The sequence below is a fragment of the Mustela lutreola genome, chromosome 9 (genome assembly GCF_030435805.1).
Source record: "Mustela lutreola isolate mMusLut2 chromosome 9, mMusLut2.pri, whole genome shotgun sequence".
Lineage (NCBI taxonomy): Eukaryota > Metazoa > Chordata > Mammalia > Carnivora > Mustelidae > Mustela > Mustela lutreola.
In genome coordinates, this window is record NC_081298.1 from 125123182 (window position 1) to 125147369 (window position 24188).

The 24188-nt window shown below is 48.0% G+C and overlaps 1 protein-coding gene, 1 long non-coding RNA gene and 1 pseudogene across 9 annotated transcripts in view; 2 read left to right on the forward strand and 1 right to left on the reverse strand.

The window, feature by feature from the left end:
* Positions 1-6156, reverse strand: part of LOC131807247 (intraflagellar transport protein 172 homolog) — a 67715-nt gene extending 61559 nt beyond the window's left edge. For 3 of the 6 annotated variants that reach the window (XR_009344336.1, XM_059132386.1, XM_059132385.1), the window contains exons 1-7: positions 6019-6034; positions 5094-5208; positions 4440-4543; positions 3203-3345; positions 2393-2432; positions 2028-2096; positions 1142-1285 (exon numbers count right to left, since the gene is read on the reverse strand). Coding sequence is in view for 2 of the 6 variants with exons in the window: in XM_059132386.1 (XP_058988369.1) it covers positions 1142-1147 (6 nt within the window). In the remaining 4 variants the exon portion in view is untranslated. Of the gene's footprint in view, positions 1-1141; positions 1286-2027; positions 2097-2392; positions 2433-3202; positions 3346-4439; positions 4544-5093; positions 5209-6018 lie in introns of those variants that run through there. The other 3 variants (XR_009344344.1, XR_009344338.1, XR_009344337.1) reach the window with 3 other exon arrangements.
* A 121-nt stretch (positions 6157-6277) lies between these two features.
* LOC131807262 (uncharacterized) lies at positions 6278-14379 on the forward strand. Of its 3 annotated transcripts, XR_009344356.1 has the most exons (6): positions 6458-6576; positions 10824-10979; positions 11816-11884; positions 12251-12321; positions 12674-12868; positions 13935-14379. It is a non-coding gene; the product is annotated as an uncharacterized LOC131807262 (long non-coding RNA). The 3 variants fall into 3 exon arrangements; XR_009344357.1 differs by lacking the exons at positions 6458-6576; positions 10824-10979 and adding an exon at positions 6278-6397; XR_009344358.1 differs by lacking the exon at positions 10824-10979.
* A 1190-nt stretch (positions 14380-15569) lies between these two features.
* LOC131808445 (glucokinase regulatory protein-like) lies at positions 15570-18165 on the forward strand (annotated as a pseudogene).
* The last annotated feature ends 6023 nt before the right edge of the window (positions 18166-24188 follow it).

Below are 24188 nucleotides of genomic sequence, written 5' to 3' on the forward strand. Positions count from 1 at the left end.
CATTGTCCGCAAGAGGAAACCTCAAAAGGCTTGTATGTTGAGTTCTTTAGTAAACACCTATAAGGCCCCCAAAGGGACATATCCTACATGATCTAACACTGGGTAGGTCCACATGGAGCATACAACTCTTTCTTTACAGAAGAAATAAATTTAATTATTACATGAGTAATTCTTTTTTTTAAAACTCTTTTGGCTTCCAATAAAGTACGAATTTCTCTTTCCTGCCTTTAATGTCATATTTTTAGGTTGGAGTCAAAAGGGAAGAAGAGATTCTCTAGTTTCAGGAGGAGAGTGCTGTAGGCTAAGGCCAGAATTTTCCTAGTTTGCAGAAAGCCATCCAGGCAGAAAGGGGTTACTTTCTTTCTTTTTCTTTCTTTTTAAATTTTAGTTATTTAAGGCATCTCTACACCTAATGTGGTACTCAAACTCACAACCCTGAGATCAAGAGTCACATGATCCACCAACTGAGCCAGCCAGGCACCCCTCTAAGAGTAATTCATAAGGAAAGTTCTTCAAACAATAGAGAATTACATCAGGTAAAACATAAACATTCCTTGTATCCCCCACCCTTTCCCTTTCCTCTCTTGAGAATGACTTTTTTAAATGATTTATACATATAAATACACTTTTTACATAGATAATAATTTTCACTTTCCCTTACTCTCAGAATCCTATCCCCTCGATTCCTCATTGCCACAAATATTAAGCTGTGACCTCCCGAATAAAAATCTTCTCTGTGAATGCATCTAAATGTGCCCCCGCCAACCACCTCAATCTTAATGTTCAACCTCCCCTAGGAGGGATCTTGGATTTCTTTACCCCCATCTCACAGCATCCTTTCGTCCTACCCGTGACTCTCCAGAGACTTCATCTTCGAAGAAATACCTAACAATGGTGCCATCTGCATGACCAGAGAGAATTCCTTTCCCAGAGGAACTAAACAAGTGAGTGAATTAAAAGGAAGAGGAAGAGGAAGAAGAAGAGGAAGAGATGACTCTGTCTCCCCAAGAAATCCTGCTTCTGTGTCAAACATTACCCTACCTGGGCTCCCTGCTACCAGTCCACCCCATCTTCCATATTATAGTCTCCAATGAGACTACAGACCCCATGAACAGGTTGACACACAGAGTACTCTCTTCACCTTCATGTCAGCTGGTTTGGTGGAGAATTTATATCTCCGTTCCCCATGTTCATCATATAACACCACCACTCGGTACACTGTGCACACCGCAAACTTGGCATTGTTCTAGGACCAAGCCATGCAGGTCACCTTTGCAGCTCCATCCTGCAGAGGCAGAGGGGGCAAAAATAAGCGCAGCTGTTCGTCTAGAGTGACAAAAGCATTTCTACTTCCTTTAGATCTACTGTGACTTTGGTCAATTCTCCACATCATAGTCCTTAAAACAAAAGATGCACCCTGGTCTCCACGGCTATAAACCTCTGGCCCAGGAGAACAAGGTGCTTTAGAAACCCATAATGCAAATACACTTTGAGGTGACTCGCAGAATCAAGTTTACCTATGGGCCCTTGCAATGGCCTTGCTCCCTCATAGCTCAAATGAAATAAATTCATTACTCTGTCTCACCAAGAAATCACACTTCTATGTCAAAGATTACCCTACCTGGGCTCCCTGCTACCAGTCCTCCCCATCTTCCATATTATAGTCTCCCAGTCCCGACATCCCCATCGCTTCTTCCTATGTCTCTCAGCTTGGGATACTGCTCTTCCTTACTCACTTTGTTGTCAGTGATACCATGTAAGAATCTGTCCCATAGATGGTAGATGATTTATTAGTTTTAGTGTTTTCTAAAGAAACCTGAAAATGGGAAAATGGATACAAGTCTGGTTAGGTTCCTTTCAATCCTACCCAGATCCTAAGGAAAGAAAAAGAAATAACAAAAAACCGGTCCTTCCATTTTCTCTCCCAATATATAACTTGACCCTAAGGGAGACATTTAACTGTATTTCTCTCTCCAGAACCGTTATCCCCACCCACAGCCTCTCCTGTGTTTCTCTTCCTCCTTTACCTTCCCTTCAGCCAGTCCAAAAACAATGATGTGCCGCTCTGCTGGCCACTGCAGACAGGTGACAGCACTCTGCAAGGAGGAAATCATGAAAAGGATAACCCTGTCCATGACGCCCAGCGCACTTATAACAAACTGAACCCCTGCCACTTGCCATCGCCCCAGTCGCCTAAGCGGAGAAGAGGACACAGCCAGGCTCACGGGGGAAAGCAAGGAGGAGGGGCAGCCATGCAGCACCATCCTCCATCCTCTCAGCTGGAAAGGTCATATGGACACGTTAAAAATGCAACTTCCGGTTACACTTACAGGTAGCTATATTGATATATGTTTGCTCATCCAAATCTCCCCGAGACAGGTCTGAACTTTACCGTCTGGATGAATTTCTTACAGATGACTTTCTTGTCACCCCTGCCAAATAAAAGGAGGGAAAACACATTAAAAACACTTTCATAAAGAAAGTGCCACACGTGATGCTGGGAGAAGGGAAGAAAGACCTGATACGTTCCCTGCTCCCCCTAATGTTGCCTACCCTGCCATAAGAGCCTTGAAAGGAGGCATAAAATGGAGCCCGAGCAGTTTTAGAACAGGAACAAAGATGCTGTGTCACCAAGGGCTCCCATCACAGGTCCTCATGCTGACCTTAGGCTGATTCCACCAGGGATGGGATCTCACAACACGAGGCAGGCACAGATAGGGAATCAGCAACAGACTCGGGAAGGCCTTTGCTCTCCACGTCCCAGCTTGGACCATCACCTTCTCTTCTCCCCTTTCCCCAGTGAGACATTTCTTCCTGCCTTCCCCTTCTTTTCCAGGTCACCCCCACCTCCCAGTCTCTATCCTCACCAATCTTTGCCTATCTTGTACACATAGATGATGCTGTCGGTCTGTCCTATGGCAATTTTAGTGGAATCGGGAGAAAAAGCCATGCCCTTCACCATATAGCTCTTCCTGCCATACTACGAGTTAAAAATGGAAAAGAAAAACAAAAGTCATGAGCACACATGGTAGAGAAAAAGGAAGAAAAGGTGTTTGTGTGACTGTATTGAGCGTGAGGGATTTATCCTGAGAAAAGATGGGGCAGGCCATTTCCTAGGCAGATGGCTGGGGAAGTTAGTTAGGAAGTTTTCCAGATTCCTAAGACCCCATGAACAGGTTGACACACAGAGTACTCCCTTCACCTTCAAGGTAGCTGGTTTGGTGGGGAATTTGTCTCTCCGCTCCCCATGTCATCATATAGCAACACCACTGGGTCCATTGTGCAGACCGCAAACTTGGCATTGTTCTGGGACCAAGCCATGCAGGTCACCTTTGCAGCTCCATCCTGCAGAGGCAGAGGCGGCAAAAATAAGCGCAGCTGTTCGTCTAGAGTGACAAATAATTTTGGGTCCATTAGCTCTACTGTGACTTTGGTCAATTCTCCACATCATAGTCCTTAAAACAAAAGATGCATCCTGGTCTCCAAGGCTATAAAACTCTGGCCCAGGAGAACAAGGTGCTTTAGAAACCCATAATGCAAATACACTTGGAGGTGACAAGCAGAATCAAGTGTACCGATGTGCCATTGCAATGGCCTTGCTCCCTCATAGCTCAACTGAAATAAAATCAATTGGTCTGATAAGTTTCTTTTTTTTAATAGGTTCTGGTATTCGGCCATTCATTCAATATATACATTTTTCAATATATACATTGTTTTCATTCAATATTATTTTTTAAAGGTTTTATTTATTTATTTGACAGAGAGACAGCGAGAAAGGGAACACAAGCAGGGGGAGCAAGAGGGAGAAGCAGGCTTCCCAGTGAGCAGGGAGCCCAATGTGGGACTCAATCCCATGACTCTGGATCATGACCTAGCTGAAGACACTTCATGAGTTAGCCACACAGGCACTCCTCATTCAATATTTTTTGAATACCACACTGAGAAAGGCATGTAGTCAGGGGCTGAGAGGAAGACAAAGAGCAAAATACGGTCCCTGTCCCCAGGCTAATAACATGTGCAAACAGGAAAAATCCCATTAGAGAGGCCTGTACAAAGCACGATGATAGTTTGGGGAAGCCTGAAATCTGAAATCGTTTTATGTTTAAATGACCAACTTTAAGGTTTGAAGAATTGGATGTAGTTAAATGGGGGAAGTTATCTGAAGAAGAAGGAATGATAGGAGCAAAGGCAAATCTCATTAAGAGACAGTAATTTAATACAGCTGAAACTATCTTGCAACTAGAACAGAAGAAGTAAGGCAGGAAAAACAGGGAGGCCAGCGCAAAAAAACTTTGAAATCAGGCCAAGGGGTTTAGGCTTATTTGGTAGGAAAAAGACAGTGAAAGTTCTGGAATGGGGAGTAAAACAATCAGAGTTGAGATTTAAGATGAAATTGCCACCAGCTTATTTTTTTTAATCACCCCCCCCAAACTACGCACTGCTCAGATGTCCAATTTTGAAGTGATCATCTCCCAGTTGACTATTCTCTTCCACCTCTGTCCACCACCTGGTCCTCAACGGTTCTTCACTAGGGACTTCCCTCCTTGAAATAAAACATTTAGCCTCTACTCCAATTGTGTGATTAATTACTAGGGATCCAGAGCTCTTGTTTGAAACTTTGTTACTTGTCACTCCTAACCCAGTTACCTCCAAAGTCCCAGGTTTAAAAGGCCTTTTCTCCCCCCTCCCCCCATCAAAATCCTCAGAGTCAGAAAACAGCCTCACCACCACCTTTACCCCCCCCCCCATCCACCGCTTGATTAAATTAGGTTTGAAGGGCTGAGGGTTCCTCGTTTCCTAGCTCATCATCTTCCTTCATCATTTTGCCAATCCTGGGCCTTTGCCCTACCCTGCATCATGACTTCCTATTTTGAAAGACTGAAGGGGATTTTCACTTCCAATTATTCCATTAGGGTAAAGGAATTTTTAAATTACAATTTCGGGGGCAGTTTCCTGAGCAATGAGCACTTCTCTCTTTTGTTCTAATTTCCCTCTATTCTCCTAATACCACATTCACTGTGAAGCCTTCCTCATTCCTCATAGCACTGCCTGAGGATTCAATGGGGACCGGGAGTAGAATAATAAAAACTAACCTTTAACAAGATCTTTCCATAGACTAGGCAGTTTGATAGATGCTCAATATGCATTGTCCTTTTACTTCATAACGCTGAGACAGAGATGATTATGCATATTTTACAGATGGGGAACCTGATTTCAGAAAAGTTAAGTAATTGGCTCAAATTTACATACACAGTTCGTAAGGGGGTGGAAACAAGATTTATATCCCCGTATGTCTGACTCCACAAACCACAATCCTAACTCTTTAAATGATGCTGTCTGGCTACATAGCAAACATTCACTAATGGCAGATACTATCATTAGCTTTGTCTGAGTCTATCCTTTTTATTTTGAATGTTCTCTCTCGTCTATCAGATTCTACGGGGCTTTTTAGTTCGCGAAGGCTTTTGCGAACTCTTCCCCCAAACCCCTCAGGTTGCTATCATTTTTACTCCCATTTTCCCAATGAAGCCGCTGGGTGGGCGCTCAGAGACTGTGTGCCCAGGGCTTCAGGTCAGCGGGATTGGACCATTTATTGAAAGTGCAGCTGGCACTATGGCTTGAGTGCTGGTCTCCTAGCTCCAAAACCCAGCCTCTCTTCAGCATGGTTCCTCTCCCGGTGCCCAGCCTTTTCCGAATCTGAGATCTGCATCATCAGAACGAACGTGAGGTCTTCCGCACTCCGTCTTTGGGGCTTTTACCTAAAGCGCTCGTTTATCCGGGCGCAGACATAGGTTCGCTGTTTCCATGTGCGCCCAGCACGGGGCCTCGTACACAACTGATGTCAAAGGAAACGGACGAAAGCTACCGCGGTTAGCGGTCCGTCCTGCTACTGCACACTACCGACCGAGCAGAGATTCCGCATACAGTAGGCGCTCACCATCGTGAGATTTCAGTTCCCCCCACTTCTCTGGGAACGTTAAGGCTGGCGGGGGAGGGAAGAGGCACGCAACTCCTCACCTGAGGGCTCAGCAGCGTCCTCAGGTGCTTCAACTGCCAGACGAACACCTGTCTCTCGGATGCCACCAATCAGCGACAACTCCCGTGGTTACCTAGACAACCTGTAACGCTGCCGCAGCGACTGCAGCTGACGCGCTGTCGCTGACGCTAACGCTGACGCGAGTACAGCGAGACACACTTCGCAAAGTCACCACATAGCTTCGCTGCGAAGCAGGGAGAACGTGCGCAGGCGCCGTGACGTCTAGGGCGGGACCGAGAGGACTCGAATCCTCTCTTCAACCAATCCTGTCGTCGCTTGCAAACTCAAGCTGAAGCCACGCCCACGAGCCCTCCGCAAAGTCGAGGTCCTATGGGTCGCGGTCTTCCTCCCGCCTGGAATGTGAGTGAAGTGTGGCTGAATACTTCTTTTAATAGTTACAACCCTGGAGAAAGGCAGGGCGGTTGCTTTCATACGTTTTGCAGCAGCCCGGGTTGAATCCAGATAGGCTCTATGATGTGCACGGGGTATCACAAGGCTAATAATGATAGCTAACCGATTCCTCAGGATGCGTCTGCCAGGTACCGTACAAAAGGTTGTAGATGCATTATCTCATTTAATCTCAAAGACAGCTTTTGAAGGGGATGGCATTATTAGTTCCATTTCTCATGCCAGGAGACTCGGGATTAGAGGGGTCCCTTAACAAATGAACAGTAAAGGATGTAACTGGGATTCAACCCAGAGCTGATGCGTTGAAACAGCCTTTATATTCTGAACTCGTAGCTCCCTATATCTATGCCATGCTTCTATACCCCGTGCCACTTCCATCCCAAGAGATGAGGTGTCCAGAGTCTGCGATGTGAGTGTTTCCGCGCCAGTGGCCAGTGAGAGGTACTACTGCAGAACTGGGTAGCAGTGGATCAAAGACTGCTGCCCAGATCTGGATGCTTTTGTGGTTCAAGGCGGAGGGCAAATGAGAACGGGGCTTATCTGATAGGATGAAGTTAAGTCTTGTGATACGTGGGATTGGAGCTTGGTGAGGTAAAAAGGATAATGACTTCTTGATCTGTTTGGATTGGGGTCCCTTTCAGAATTACTGGTCTAAATTCTTGGAACATGCCAGAGAGGCTGAGATGCAGAAAAGGAGCGTTGATACACCTGCTCTGGAAAGATCAGTGGTTTCCTCTGGAAAAACAGTGGTTTTTCTCTCACTGGCACCATCCCCTCCACCCCCCTTTGGAATTTAGGAAACAGTAGAGGAAAGCCTCTATTTTCACAGGAAGGAAGTAGCCCCAGAGCCCAAAGTATAAGTCTTTTGACAGGGGAGTTCCAACCCTTCAGTTTTATTTCCATCCTCCTCCTCTGGATATAGTGGCAGAGAGTGAATATAAAGTCATTTACACTTTACAGTTATTATTGACTTTGACCGAATCAGCGAGACAGAGGCAGACAGAAAGAAAAGGAAAAGTGAGTTCGGGAAAGACTAGGAGTACAGGAGTGCACAGGATAGGAGCACGTGGCACTGAAGGATCTATTAGCGGAGCTTCTCTTTCATTTGTCTCAAAACACCGTTCAGTCCCTTTCTGGAAATTAACTCGAGGTTGATGGAGGAGTCAGAGGAATCAATGGTGAAAAGCTTGGGTGTCAATGTGGGCAGTGAAGTTAAAAAGGTTACCGGCCCCTCTCCTGTGGTATGACCTTCGTTTCCACGGATGCAGGAGAATTTATATACCTCCCCTTCTTTTCCTTCTCCCCCTTTCTCACTGAACAAAACAAAAGGAACGAGGGCTCTAGTTTTCTACACCCATTTCTGTCCTCTCCCCCCCCCCCCATTCAAGGCTACAGAATCAAAACAAACACCTTAAAACAATGTTAGTGCTCCTGTCGAGTTGGTGGTGGTGAGAGGCCCTTGTGGTCAGGGGAGAGACAGTGGGGAAGTGTCTTCAGCTTACTGTACAGTATCCCAAACAGTCATCTCCAGTTTGTCCAAGAACATTTATTGGAAAAATGTCCAAGGGGTGAGGTCACCAGCAGCTGGGGGGCCACCAGGTGACAGGGGGAGCCCCTGAGACTCCGTGGAAGACATTGGAGTAGTGCAGTGCAGCATCTGCCTCCAGACCCAGACAATTCCTTTGAGTTGCTGGGGGAGGGGGAGTACCCAAAGAACCCTCCCCCTTTGAGACCCAGAGGCAAGATGTGAGGGCAGCTGGGGATGCCGAGAGTCCTGATGCAGGTGCAATGGGGGCCCATCTGGGACCTAGTGGGATACAGTTGAACAAGTGTCTGTCCCCCGGACCCGGGGGATGGAAGGACATTTCCCATCTGATAGCCATTCCCCAGGTCCAGGGGCACAGACCCCAAGAGACCTACCTTCTGGCCCTGCTGACAGTGGAAAGAGGATGGGCACCAGGCCTGAGATTGTGGGAGTGTCATTACCCTCTAGGAGATTACGGGATCCTTCAGTCTTGGGCAGATCACCAACTGAGGCTCTCCCTGACCCTGTCCCCATCCCCAGGGTGTTAGTGCATCTGTTTTTGAGTTCGGTTTCCTCACTCATACATACAGCGCGGGCAGAGGGCAGGCGGAGGCGCAGCGGGAGCGGGCCGCGGGGCTGCGGGGGACCCCAGAGCTCCGACGGGCCGCGTAGTCTCTCCCTGAGCGGGGGGTCGGTGCCGGCGCGGCCTGGCCGCTGGCCGGAGTCCCGGTGCGGGAGGCAGTGCGGCCCCTCCGCCGGCCCCTGCAGCGGGATGTGACCGTCCCGGCCTTCTAGCCGCCGCCTTCTGCAGAGCTGGCCCCGCTTGCTCCGCCGCAGCCGAACCGGGACGTGCCGGCCCGCCCCGCCCCGCCGGGGTTCTTGCCGCCGTCATCCCCCTACCCCCCCTCCCCCGACCCCGTTCTCCCGGGGCCCCTCCCACGACCCTCCCATTGGCGGCCTCCCCGGTCCCCTTGCCTCTGATCCTGGCTCCGTCCAAGGAGCCAGCCGGGGCGGGGGGGGCCGTAGAGAGAGGCGCAGGTGCGAGGGACTCGGGCTCCCGGGAGGGCCCCTTCCCTGCCCGGGTAGAATTAGCCAAGTTGGGAGGAGGAATCCCACTTCCCCTGCCGGAGGGGACAGAGTGGCGAGATAATTGATCTAAAATCTCCACTTGTACACTGCGTCAGCTTTTAAATCTCTTCCCCATTGGTAATCTGATATTGGTTCTCTTCGCTCTCATTCATTCTTTAATTTATTAAACAAATATTTATTGAGCGTCACCTAGGTGTCTGGGCACGGGAGGAGCTGGAGTCCAGCGGTTAAGACAGCAGGCTGGGTATATAGCGGGGAAGTCTAAATAAAGAGCAGCAACCTATGGTTTTTAGCTCTTCTTCCTGCCTGGTGTGCAGAAATTCGTCGTCTAAGTGTCAGGTTTCCTAAAACCAGAGCGTCCAGAACCTCATAGGGCTGTTGGCAGGATCCAGTGAGATAATGTTGGGGAATGTCTTTATAAATCTTATGACACTGTGTGAGCGAGGGATTATCATGAATTTGCACCAGCGTGTTAGTTACTTCATTCGTGTTTAACCAACATAAATCCTTAAACTATTTCATGAGATCTGGAGTAACAACCTGGTGGGAGTCTCCTTTCTGTCAACTGTCTGATCTTCAGCAATGACCTTACTTCTCTGAGCCTTTGCTTTACCATCTGTAAAACGAGGGTGTCAGTGTGGTCTCCTTAGTGGGAATGCACCCAGTGAGATACTGCATGTGAAAAGTGCATTGTTCAGTGTAAATAACTGTTGGCTCATGTATTTAGGGCAGATACTTTGGTTTCTAATTCTCATTGCAGCATTTCTATTTCTGTGGCACTTTTTTCCCGTAAATTTCAGTTCAGCGTGTGTCCCCCTGGGGCTCCAAAGCTTCTGTTACCTTCCTTCTGAGATGAAAGAGTGAAATGGAGCAAGAGGGGCCCGGAGTACTGTGTGTTCTGGACATGTGATCAAGCCACGGCTCAGGTCCTCTGACCTCTGCTGTCCCTGAGGACCCTGATCTCTGGCCTGCTGTTTCATCCTTGTCCCAGAAGAATCCTCTGCTCAGGGATTCTCATTGTCCTGGGACTGGGTATTACCCTGCACTTCTGAGCTCCAGGTCCTCTGGAGAAGAGGTCATTATTTCCAAAGGTTAAGAGTAATGAACCTCAGGTTTGCCCCTTCATGGGGCAAAACAGAGGCTGGGCAGTGTGCATGTATGCAAAGAGGAAGCCCTAGAGCTTCCCTGGGGTGCCCAGAGGGATGGGGGCCCACTATAGGGAAAGGGTGTGGGGAGAGATACTCAGAGGGGGCGGTGCTCGGAGAGGCCAGGGTACCTGGGTTAATCATCACTGTGGCTCAGATCAGGCCCCCGCCAGCTGGAAGCAGAGTTAGCGTGACAGAAGCGTTTGTGTAGCTGAAGATGGAGGTACGACAGGGTGTCCAGAGCATGAGACCATGCCAGGCACAAAATGGTTTCAACACGCGATTGAGACCCCAGAGCCTGGCAAGTGGGAGGTGAGACTCCCTCATCCCACCTTCTCCATGTTGGTCTTCTGCACTGATTCCTAGAATCATTTCTCTTCTGGACTTCCCTCCACCCTGGGTTTCTGTTTTCCCTCTCCTCCTTCCCATCTTCCTTCCTGACCTTCCCCTTTAGGCCCAGAGTACCAAGTTCAGGCTAAATCCTTGGATGCTGTGTGTGTGTGTGTGTGTGTGTGTGTGTCCCCAAACCTTGTGCCTGCTGCCACTCCCACCTCCAGATCCAGAGGCGTGAGCGAGACCTGGGCTTCCTGTCTGCATTCTTGTGCTCCCTTCCCTCTAGAGGTCTGGGTATGAGGCAGCCCTGCCAATCACAGAGGAGTCAAACCCACTGACCCAGGACCTCGACAAAGCAGATGCCGAGGAAATTGTTCCATTGCTGGGACAATGTGATGCTGAGATCTTCCAGGAGGAGCGGCAAGTCATGCCCACAGACTAGGTAACCCAGACCCATCCCCTGGACACTGAAAATAAAGACGCCAGCTCCATGCCAATGGTCCTTCGTGTTTGAGACCTGAGAGCCCCTCCACCACACCATTCATTCCTCCCCCTCCCCCAAATCCACTGTCCTTTTCTTGGCTTCTGATTCCCACCTGCTCCCTACAGAGACTGTATAGTGAATCAGTTCTGACCACCATGGTCCAAGTGGCTGGCAAAGTGCAGGAAGTGCTGAAGGTACAGTCTCTCTGTCTCCTCCCCCCCTAACTTCTCTCCCTCCCCACTTGATCTCTTTTCTTGGCTTCCACTTCTCATTTTACTCCATCTCCATTCTCCTTTCTCCCAGTCCTCCCTCTGGCCTCTTTATTGTCATCTTATTAATCAACAGTAATTATAATAACTATTATCTACTTCACACTCTGTAATTGACATTGTGCTTTCACACTCATTACCTGCAAAAACCTGTGAAATGAGTGTGATTGTTTCCATTTTTTTTTTCAGATAGGAAAACAAAGGACAATCACAGTAGCTTGCCCAAATATATCCAACTAATAATTGCTGGGTAGCACTGCTTTTTATTGAGTGATTGCTGGATGACAAAGCTGCTCTCCGTCCTTTCCGGAATGAGTAAGGTTGGAGTAAGTAGCTAAGCCAGATTTAGGAGTCAGAATGAAGTTTCGTTCTCAAATCCAGGCATCTTTCTGTTCCCTTGTGTGGTTAAGGAGGGTTAAGGAGTCTCCCCAGGAGTTCTTCTGTTGCTGACAAAGAAGGAATGTGCTTCCCCCAAGCTGAGCTAGGAGCTAGGCCTTGGCGACACTGGGAATTTTTCTTTCTCAGGAACCTGAGGGGGAGCTGGTGGTGCTGAGTGGAGGGGGCAGCTCTGGCAGGATGGCGTTTCTCATGTCTGTGAGTATCCTGGTCCCCGATTTTCCTTCCTCTGCCTTCTCGGGGTAACCCTCAGGACCATAAAGCTCATCATAGCTAAGCTCCTAGGTGGCCCTCTTGAGGCCTGGCTCCCTCTCTTCTCAAAGACAGATCTCACCGTGGAACCTCGTATCTTCGGAACCCACCTGGGCCCCACTCCATGTATTGAGGGTGTCTCTACATCCCATGCACCCCAAGCTGTCATCTGCAAGTAGCTTTCGACGTGCCAAATTCCAAGCAGGACTGGCTTAAGCGCTGGCCTGAGGGAATCCTCACACTAGTTGTCAAAATCCAAGGTTACCGCTCCCTTCACTTTCATCACTAACCCGTGTCCTTCCCCGGTGACAGGTCTCCTTCAACCAGCTTTGAAAGGTCTAGGACAGAAACCTCTACACCTACCTCATTGCAAGCAGTGACAGGTAAGCCACATTGGCCTGTGAATATTTTCTTTGGCCTGGATAGTATTTTCTAGAAATAGAATTTTCAGGCTTTCAGGTGGAGATCGTGCCCAGTTTGCTTTGGTCGCCATTATTTCTTATTGCCTTATCCTCGGCCCATTTCACATACTCATGTCACCTGTCTGGCCCTTGTTGGAATTGGAGTGTCCAGCCCTAAAAAGTGTCTGTTGTGGTGTTCAGCAAATAGTAGGTGTTTCAGTCAATGATATCTTTCCATCATTCCCTTCTCTTAATGCATTCCCTTTTCTTCCCTAGTATACCATAATCTTCTGCTTTCCAACCAGTGCCACTGACTTTGAGTCTGTCCTCTTAGGTCTGTGGTGGCATCTAGGGAGGGGACAGAAGATAGTGCCCTGCACGGGATTGAAGAACTGAAGAAGGTCTGTGTTTTCCCCTGATAGTCAACCAGACGTCTCTGTCTGTTCCTTCTCACGAGGACACTGAAGTCCCCATCCAGCCAAAGCCCGTTCTCTTCCGCAGTCCTGACCCTGACATCTCCATGCAATAGGTTTGTATCCTAGAATCCTCCTGGTGGCACTGTCTCACCCACCCTCCTCTCCTAGGTGGTCGCTGGGAAGAAGAGGGTGATTGTCATTGGCATTTCGGTGGGACTCTCTGTGAGTGTGAAGACAGCCTGGGGGGATCCATTCTACAGGGAGGAAGGGGGTGGGGGCAGAACAGCATGGAAAATAGATTGCGGAAGTGGGTACTAGAAAACAGAAAGGGTTCACGCAAGGAATTTTGATTTTACTCTCACTAATTGAGACCCAGCTGCATGAATGTGGAATGACAGGGAAAGGATCCGATTCCAGAATACCTGTGTGTCAGTCCATTCAACAAGCAAGGTAGATGGACTAGTCCCAGGGTCAGCAAACCACAGTGGCCATCATGCTGCTGCCTGTTTATGTAAATAAAGTTTTATTGAGACACAGCCATTTGTGTTTACATAAGATCTATGGCCACTTCATGCTACAACGATAGGGTTGGGTATTGCATAGAGTTCACAGGGGCCCCAAAGCCTAAAATATTTACTCTCTTGCTCTTTACATAAGAAGCTGACCCCTGGACCTGTCCTTTGCTACTTAAGCATGGTCCTTGCTTAGCAACATCAGTATCTCCAAAGATTTGCTAGTAATGTAGAATCTCGCCCCCCACCAAGACCTACTGAGTCTGAATCTGCATTTTAACAAGATTCCAAGCACTGGATCTGGTGTCCCCAATTTTCTCTCACCACTGCAGTATACTGATTCTAACAATTCACTAAGAGAAACAGGTCGAGCAATGCTAGATGCGGAAGGAGACACACAAGAAGGGCAGGACACCGACCTTAAGGAGCATACAATTTAGTCCAGTAGTTTTGAAACTTTACCATGCAGAGGATTTCCTTGGTGGACCATGTTAAAAATACAGGCCTGGAGCTTTCCCCTTCCAAGGCAGATCCAGTAAATCTTCCCTGGGGCTGGAACTCTGCATTTCTAACAAGGACTCGGGGGAATCTGATGGTCCTGTGCCTCAGGAAACACTAGAGTAACCCCTGCGCTCTCATCATACCCTTTTTCTCCCCCTGCCATCAGGCTCACTTTGTGGCAGGCCAGGTGGACTCCGGCATGGACAGCCCAGGCACCTTCTTACCAGTTCTGGTTGGTTTCAGCCCCGTGAACATGGCCAGGTGAGCCCACTGTAATGAAAGGCAGTGACGGGCCAGGCCCCTGAGGGAGGCTGAGAGGAAACCTGTCAAAATCTACAGTACAGGGGCGAGTGGGTGGCTCGCTCAGTGGGTTAAAGCCTCTGCCTTTGGCTCAGGTCATGATCCCAGGGTCCTGGGATCAAGCCCCGCATCGGGCTCTCTGCTCTGCAGAGAGCCTGCTTCCCCTCTCTCTACCTGCCTCTCTGCCTGCTTGTGATCTCTGTCTGCCAAATAAAAAAATAAAAATCTTTAAAACAAAACAAAACAAACAAACAAAACCAAAATCTACATTACAGCCACGAAGAGGAGGGCATGGTGGCTATGGTCTTGCTCACCACATCTCAGAACATTAGAGTAAATGCGCACTGTCCCTGAGCTTATGAGGATTTTTTTTTTGGTGGGTTTTTGTTTTGTTCTGTTTTTTTTTTCTGTTTTTGTTTCGTTTTTTGGTCCACTGGTTGATGTAGTCTCTTGTTTCGGGAAGGACTAAAGGCAGCTTACAGAGGCCACATCAAATACCAGAAAGCAGACATTCAAAACAGGAATGGAGAGACAAGGAAAACAAGGCCCAGGAGATAGAATAGGGTTGGGACGATGCGGACCCCAAAGAGAAGCATCTGTTCAAAGGAGCCGTGGGTGCGGAGTGGCCTCTGATTCCCCTTTGCCCAGCTCCCTTATTGTAGCAACCATTCTCCTTTGTCATCCTAGGCTCCCCTTGGGTCCCCCTCTGGCTACTCAAACCCCACCCTGTCCCCCTTTCCTGAGGACTCTGTTCCACCCAATCACCTCCGCCTTATTCTCTATGTAGATGGCCGCTTTGATCCCAGAGATCAGCATGTGAAACCGATAGTGCTCAGGTGTGGTTCCCTGGATGTTCAGCCTCAGGAGTGTTAAAGCAAGAAGAAAGTAGATTCGTAGGCACTTGTGTGAGAGCTCGGATGTTGTCACTTTGGGGTGAGGCCCTGAAATCCCTTAATTTTTGAGACCACCCCTGGAGATGCTGGTGCCCGGCCAGGTGCGGGGAGCTCTGCTGACTTCATCATTGGCGTGGGCCTCTTGATGAAGCTGAAGGCTTCTGTCGCTGGAATGTTCCATGGAAGGCTTGTGGATTCCTCAAGAGCAGCTCTGCACATGCAGTGGTGGTCCTGGGGGACGGGGTGGCCGGGTGCTTTCTGAGGTCCTTTTCTCAACTCCCAGATTCCAGGCTTGTAGCGTAATTCATGTGAAGATATAAATGAGTCTGAGATACTGTTAACCCTGCTCCTTTTAATGGAGGACTCTCCTTCACCAAAAATGTATGTGCCGCAGTGGATGCTCATTTCAGGGCCAGTCCCACCGCCACCGCACCCTGGGCCGTGGGAAAAGAGCTGGCCTGGGTTTCTTAGCACAAAAGTCTCACTTGTTTCCTGGGGACCCTGGGCTCCTCAGGTCCCACTGATCTCTGTGCCCACAGGGACACCTAATCCCTGAGCCCACCTGGGACACCGAAAGCTCACCTCGTTTCAGAGAGTCTTTGGCCCAGGTCGTGCAGGAAGAACTCCTTCTGCGGGGGCCTGTGTCTCTGGCCTGGCTCCCAGAATCCCCGCTGACCTCCCCGTCCGCTCCGAGCCCGTCCTCCTCGCCCCGCTCTCTTCATGTCCTTCGGCCTCGGTTGGGTCTTGTGTTCTGCTCACGGAAGTCCTTTCTGTCCTCTGCCCTGCGTTCTGACAGGACTCCCCGCACCTCCGCTAGGGCCCAGCAGAACTTAGTTGTCAGGGAATTGTGCCTTCCCCTGGGCAGGGCTGGGTACCCATGCTGTCTGGAGGGGGCCCTGGGCCCGCCCCTGGAGCTGGTGGCCTTTCTCCCAAGTGCCTTCTGGAAATCCTGCGGACATTAGAGCGGGCTCATCAGGTGACCTAGAGTCAAAGCCCGAAGATCGCTGCCCTGACGATGCAAGCCAGCATCAGGTGTGTGGAAACGTATTAGGAGTGGGGAGGTTGCGTGGATGGGGGACTGTCCTGAGAACAGCGGAGACCCTGAGGACTCCTTAACGCGGTGAGGGGAGCAGGTCTGCGTGGTGGAGGGCGCGGTAACCTTTCTGTTGGTTTGCACCTGTGCTTGGCCGTGTGCATCTTGCTCTGATCCCTGATCTTTTCTCACTGCCGTGTCTCCTCTCGTGTCCTGATTTCTGGCCCGTGCTCAGCCTGGAGGAAAAAGGCCGTGTGTACCTGGTTGGCTGGCAGACCCTGGGCATCATGGCTATCATGGATGGAGTGGAGTGTATCCACAGCTTTGGTGCCGGTGGGACCCCAGTCTAGACTTTCTTCCTGGCTCCTCCTGAATGCTAACTGATATCCTACCCCCATCCGCAGCCCATGGGGGTTCCTCATTCGATGTCCAGACTGTCCTATTTGAATAGGCATTTCAGTCAAATGCTCCTTGCTGTGAACCCCTACTCAGGACTTGGTTCCTCAACTCCCAGCCCCGCTTAGCTGTGGCCTCCCATGTGTGTGACACCTCACCCGCCACCCCTCTGGGCACTTTCCTTCAAGACCCATGAACGTTCCCCCAAGCCTAGAATCAATCTTTCCTATAAAGCCCATCATTCCTTTCTCCCTGTCCTTAAACGTTCCAGACTACCGAGATATCCGCGGCTTTCTCACTGGTGATCAGAGTGACATGTTTAACCAGAGGACTGAGCTCCTCCACGGGGGCGAGTGTATGACGGGACATGGGGCAGGTTGTGAAGGTGACAGGTGTGCAGGGAGTGGGAGGTGAGGGGCGCTGGGGACAGGTGGGGGAGGAGAGCAGGCAGACAGTCCAGGGAAGGGAATATGGGTTAGAGGTCGGGAGGCTTTGGGGAAGCACAGAGAGGGCGGAAGGTTCTGGATTCTCCCTCTAAAGCTGGCTCTAGTCCAGGGCTCTTCCCTCAACTTGCTGCATCATCTTGGGCAAAACACTTGACCTCGTTGAACCTCGGTTCTTCCATCTGTGTACAAACACGCTGTGTGAGAGGTCCTGTGAGGCCCTCTGTGGTCCGCAGGTCTGTGGGTGGGAGTTCTTCATGGGAGGGGGCCCCCCATTTTCTCGTGCCCAGGGTCCCCAGTTCTCCTTCTCCCAAGAGGACTTCCTGACGTGCATCTTGCCATCCCTCACAGAAATCGACACCGTGGTCTTCATTTTCACCCTGGATGGTGAGAGGGAAGGCAGGAGCGGTGGGGTGAGCAGAGGGAGGCAGGGGAGTGACTCAGGGGAGCTGTCATTTTTCTGGGTCTTAAAGCACCTGCTCCGAGGGAGGGAGAGGGGCGCATGTCCTGACAGGACCACAGGGAACAGGAAGAACAGCTTTCCTCTCTGGCGCCCTCCCCTCTCCTAGACAACCTCACGGAGGTGCAGGCGCTCCTGGAGCAGGTGAAGGAGAAGACGGCCCACATCCAGGCCCTGGCGCATAGCACCGTGGGGCAGACCCTGCCGGTGAGGGTCCAGCCTTGGGGACGGAACCTGGGGTGGCAGTTACAGCAAGGCCTTCCTGGGGATGCTGCTCTGGCTCATTCTCTCTCTGTTTCTCCAGACCCCTCTGAGGAAGCTCTTCCCTCCATCATCCGCATCACGTGGCCACTGCTTTTCTTCGAATACGAAGGGAACTTCTTCCAGGTATGGGGAATGAGAGGGTGTTCTCTGTGCTGAGGGACTTAGAGGGGCAAGGGTTCCAGAAATTAGAAAACTCAAGGCTGGGGTGCCTGGGTGGCTGGGTGGGTTAAGCCTCTGCCTTTGGCTCAGGTCATGATCTTAGGCTCCTGGGATTGAGTTCTGTATCAGGCTCTCTCCTCAGCAGAGAGCCTGCTGCCCCCTACCGCTACCTACTTGTGATCTCTGTCTGGCATATAAATAAATAAAATCTAAAAACAAAACAAAACAACAACAACAAAATACAACCAAACAAACCTCAAGGCTGGAGGGTGGAAAGCTTTGTTGGACTCCCAGAAAGCCAGCTGGGCAAGTTCTTGTGTTACTGGGTCACTGGTCAGTGTTTCCAAGGAAGTGGCTCAGTTCTCTCCAGGAATATATGAAAAAGACAGGCCAGGCCACCAGTCACCTGACAGATACTCATTTGTCCCTTGTTTCAGGTTCATTGTTGATGTTATAGTCATCCTCACCATACAAAAGTCTTTAAGGTATATCCTTGCAAGGTCACTATGCTGAATTCACTGCAGACAAAATACAGATATTGTCTGTAATATCATGAAATGATAATTTCCCTAGTTTTCACTAATTATAATTGATTATATTTGTAATTATAATTTTACTAATTATAATTTCACTACTGAAGCACTGATAATGCTTTAGCAAGACATTATCAGTACAAGCAGTGGAAATAATCATAGCAATAATTATCAATTTGGATATACTTTGCATTTTGGTCTGGAGAGGGCACTGGGACATCTGAATATTAGTTCAGCTGTGCTTTGTGGCCCAAGAAAGAAAGCAGTTTTGCATCTGTGGTTCCTCGGTTTTCTCACCTAACTCCTGCCCACCATCCACAGGGCACCGTCAGGGCCCTGAAGGGTTGCGCTGGAGAGATGTGGTCTCATCCATTATTCAGATCACCTCTTCCAGGAAGCTTCCTGACTTGACCAAACAGCTGCCATGCTTTCTTACCTGCACTCAGAACTCAAAGGAAGCCCTTCTCCCTGAGCCAGGGGGTCCATGCTCCTTCCAGTGCGTACCTTTGTCTTCCCTTCCAAATGGTGTTCATTGGTCACAGCTCTATTTTTTGGCATACTTTCCACATTCGTTGTCTCCTTTGACATCTCGCATCTCCTGAGAAATCTTCTCCGATGAAACCCACATTGTCTAGAACCCTCCTTGATGTGAGATGCCTCTTCCAGCTTCCACTGTGCCGTCATCATACCTAATACACACGTAGGACTCTGTACTTTACAAACTATTTCATTTATAATATCATTTCTCATAATGGGTTCATAAGGGATGTAGGATGTAGGTTATTCCCCCCATCTCAGATAAAGAGGCTGAAACTAAGAGATTAAAGCATTGTAATCACAGCCACGTGGCTAAAGCAGGATCCAGGACTGGAACCCTGGCCTTGTGACTCTACGTCTGTGGTTTATTTCACTTTACAGTACAAATTTCCACCATATCCATGAATTGAGCCAGATTCTTTTACTCATTCATTCATTATGTACCTATCACGTGCCTGGTCCTATTCCAGGGATAGGGGATATAGTAGGGAATGTTATCCTGTGATCTTTGAAAAAGATCTGTGTTTTTAAAGAAAATTATAATTATAGTAGCAATATTTTTATTGTAAACACTTTGGAAAATACAGAAATCAAAAGGAGAAAAGCATCCATAAGAACCTTCTTCTAGGGGCGTCTGGGTGGCTCAGTGGGCTCACTGAGCCCCAGTGTTTTCAGGAGACTAAAGGATCTAAGGGATTGCTCATATTCCTTAAATTCGACCTTGACTGTGCCAAGGAAAAGAATAAATCTCAGATACAAATGCTTTTTTTTTTTTTTAATGTTATGAAAACAAAACATCCAGTGTCCCATTTTAAAAACATATCCTTAGAATGGGGTGCCTGGATGGCTGAGTGGGTTAAAGCCTCTGCCTTTGGCTCAGGTCATGATCTCAGGGTCCCGGGATAGAATCCCGCATCTGGCTCTGTGCTCCACAGGGAGCCTGCTTCCTCCTCTCTCTCTCTGCTGCCTCCCTGCATACCTGTGATCTCTCTGTCAAATAAATAAATAAAATCTGTTTAAAACAAAAAACAAAAAAACCCACCCTTCTTCCAAAAAACCACTTAGACAAATTTTGGAGAATGTCCCTCTAGGCTTTTTTATGCATGTGTAGGTGTTTAAATATACTTATACAAAAATAGGACCATCCTTGCCATGCTGTTTTTAACTTGCTTCTCTTCACTGAAAAATAAGAACACTTTTCCGTATAAATATATCCATATCATCATTTTTTAAAAATATTTTATTTATTTGACAGAGATCACAAAACTCGAACATAATGTTGAGTGAATATTCAAGACACAAGGAATATATTTTTAAAAAAGATTTTATTTTTTTATTTGAAAGAGATCGCAAGTAGGCAGAGAGGCAGGGAGAAAGGGAGGAAAGCGGACTCCCCAGTGAGCAGGGAGCTTGGTGCGGGGCTCGATCCCGGGACCCTGAGATCATGATCTGAACTGAAGGCAGAGGCTTAATCCACAGAGCCACCCAGATACCCTGAAAGACTACATTTTTAAACACATAGAGAAAAAAATGGGGCACCTGGGTGGCTCAGTTGCTTAAGCATCTGACTTTGACTCAGGTCACCATCCTGGGGTCCTGGGATTAAGCCCTGTGTCTGGCTCTCTGCTCAATGGGAAGCCTGCTTCTCCCTCTCCCTTTGCCCCTCCCCGTGCTTAGAGACTCCTCTCTCTCTCTCACTCTCTCAAATAAATAAATAAAATCCTTTTTATAAGTGTTTGTCAAATTGTACACACGTGTTCTAAGAAACAAAACTGTACCTCGAAGCTTAAAATTAGAACATCAGGCTGGCATATACTAGTAATCTGCCTCGGAAGGTGTGCTCAGCCTATCAAGTATCTTTCTTTATAATCTTTATATGACTGCAAAGTCTTTCATAATCTGGACATATCATGTGTTTTTTAACCACTTCCTTGATGATGGGCTTCCTGAGAACATTACTTGGTCTTCCCCAGTGGGTTGAAAATTCTGTGAGGTGAGATACCATCATTGTCTTTTTCAAAAACAGTGCCTGCTATTCAATAGCTATTTAATTGAATTGATCTTCCAATTAACATTCCTACATGAAAAAAAAAAAAAACAAACAAAAAACCTGGCCAGTTTTATAGTATAGCACAAGTTGATTCTTTGTAAATCTTGTTTACAGGGAATTAACCATAGAGAATCCAGTTTACTCTGGGTGTAATGACATAATAAATCTTCTGGAAAATGAGACTATGGGTTTTAGAGCTGAGTGATCCTCTAAGATCATTTAATTTCCCTAAGTGACATCTCATCTCTGTTTCAATGCTATAGCAACTAAGAAATGTGTCACTCTTTGGAGTTAGAAACACTATATAATCACAGTTCCTGAGCATATCTGTACTTACGATAGCCTAGCTTTCCTAAATGTACTTGCCTCAGTATTCTAATTTGTGGTTGGGAACATAGGACAGCAGACCTGGACCTCTAGAGAGTGAAAGGTTCCAGAGAAGATGCTTATAGGACAAGATAAGCCCTTTGGAGGGGCTGCTCCTTTGAAATCTTCCCTCCATACTCTCTATGCCAACTTGGCCAACCCAATCCTAGTAGAATGCTAAAGGAGGTCTTCCCTGAGCATTGGCTGCCAAGGCAGAGCCCATGGGCAGCTGCAGGAAGGAGCCTCTGATGGACACATCTCAGAGAAGAGACCCAAGCAGCTCGCACATTGGCTGGGCCCTGTCAGGTTGACATTGCAATGACCATTGTGCTGTCATATGGAGTCACAGCCTTGAGGGGTAATATTGTTTGGCTGAGAGAGGCAGGGGGTTGAGAAATGGCACCGATTTGGCGGCTGGCCATACCACCTCTGTCATGTGTCAGCCTTCTACTACTACTTGGTTTATTCCTTTGGAGGCTTTGGCTGCTCTTCTCTGGAAGACAGAGCAGGGAACAGGAGGCAGCCAAGAGAGCCTCAGAGGTATGTGATGCAACCTTCCCTGGAAATCCACTGCTCCCCGTCCCTGCCTCTGAAGCACTGGAAACGCCTACCTCTTGGGCCAGGGGAGGAACTGGGTGGGGGAAGAGGGGAGTTGAGACAGTGCCTATGGATGTCTTCCTAGAAGTGTCAATCATGCTCAGTCCTGTTCCTTTCAGTTTATTTCAGCAAACCTTGAGCTCCTATTATGTATGGTGGCGCACTAGACATTGAGGAAAAATAAAACCCCAACCGCACCCTCTAGGAGCTCTAGGCGAACCTGGGGGGGAGAGATGGATATATACATAATGAAAGAGAAAATGATAAGAGTTAGTAGAAGTATAAATAGTGCTGAAGGGGTTGGAGGCAGTCTTTTGAAGCAGGGGGATCTAGAAAATGCCTCTGGGGGAGCTCAGGATTGAATTGTGCTTCAGAAGAAGGGAAGGGCTTTGGACATGGATAGGGTGGATGGAAGACAGTAGGGACGACTTTCCAGTTGGAAGGAATGGATTGGGGAAAAGCGGGGGAAACTGAAGAGTGTTGGATATGTTTGAAGAGAGGACACCTATGTGGTTGGAAGGTAGCAGTATAGGGAAGTCAGTGACAGAAAAATCTGGAAAATTGACAGAGGTGACATTGTAGAGGGCTTTCAATGCCAGGCTGAAGAGTTCATACATACATAAATATATGTATGTATATGTACATATATATATATTCATTCTATATGCAATGGGAAGATGTCAGGGGGCACCTGGGTGGCTCAGTTGGTCTGTGACTCTTGATTTAGGCTCAGGTCATAATCTCAGGATTATGAGATCAAGCCCTGTGACCTGCCTTGCGCTCAGCAGGGAGTCTGTCTCCCTCCCTTCCTCCTTTATCCCTCCCCTCCCCCTGCTCCACGCTCTCTCTCTCTCAAATATAAATAAATCTTAAAAAAAAAAAAGAAAAAGATGTCCAAGGTGTTTTTTTTTTTTTTTTTTAAGATTTTATTTATTTATTTGGCAGACAGAGATCACAAGCAGGCAGAGAGGCAGGCAAAGATAGAGGAGGAAGCATGCTCCCTGCTGAACAGAGAGCCCAATGCGGGGCTCGATCCCCGGACCCTGAGATCATGACCTGAACTGAAGGCAGAGGCTTAATGCACTGAGCCACCCAGATACCCTGAAAGAATACATTTTTAAACACATAGAGAAAAAAAGTGGAGCACCTGGGTGGCTCAGTTGCTTAAGCACCGGACTTTGAGTCAGGTCACCATCCTGGGGTCCTGGGATTAAGCCCTGTGTCTGGCTCTCTGCTCAGTGGGAAGCCTGCTTCTCCCTCTACCTTTGCCCCTCCCCCGCTTAGAGATTCCTCTCTCTCTCACTCTGTCAATAAATAAATAAAATCCTTTTTAAAAGTGTTTGTCAAATTGTACACACGTGTTCTACGAACCAAAACTGTACCTCCACCCCTAACCATAGAACTCCAGGCTGGCATATACTAGTAACCTGCCACGGAAGGTGTGCTCAGCCTATCAAGTATCATTCTTTATAATCTTTATGTGACTGCAAAGTCTTTCATAATCTGGACATATCATGTGTTTTTTAACCACTTCCTTGATGATGGGCTTCCTGAGAATATTACTTTGGCTGCCCCAGTGGGTTGAAAATTCTGTGAGGTGGGATACCATAATTGTCTTTTTTAAAAACAGTGCCTGCTATTCAATAGCTATTTAATTTAATTGATCTTCCAATTAACATTCCTACAAGAAAAAAAAAAAAACCTGGTCAATTTTATTCATTTTTACTACAGCATAATTTGATTCTTTGTAAATTTTGTTTACAGGGAATTAACCATAGAGAATTCAGATAACTCTGGGTGTAATGACATAATAAATCTTCTGGAAAATGAGACTATGGATTTTAGAGCTGAGTGATCCTCTAAGATCATTTAATTTCCCTAAGTGACATCTCATCTCTGTTTCAATACTATAGCAGCTAAGAAATGTGTCAATCTTTGGAGTTAGGAAACCATGTATAATCACATTTCCTGAGAGTATCTGTACTTACGATAGCCTAAGTTTCCTAAATGTACTTGCCTCAGTATTCTAATTTGTGGTTGGGAACATAGGACAGCAGACCTGGACCTCTAGAGAGTGAAAGGTTCCAGAGAAGATGCTTATAGGACAAGATAAGCCCTTTGGAGGGGCTGCTCCTTTGAAATCTTCCCTCCATACTCTCTATGCCAACTTGGCCAACCCAATCCTAGTAGAATGCTAAAGGAGGTCTTCCCTGAGCATTGGCTGCCAAGGCAGAGCCCATGGGCAGCTGCAGGAAGGGGCCTCTGATGGACACATCTCAGAGAAGAGACCCAAGCAGCTCACACATTGGCTGGGCCCTGTCAGGTTGACATTGCAATGACCATTGTGCTGTCATATGGAGTCACAGCCTTGAGGGGTAATATTGTTTGG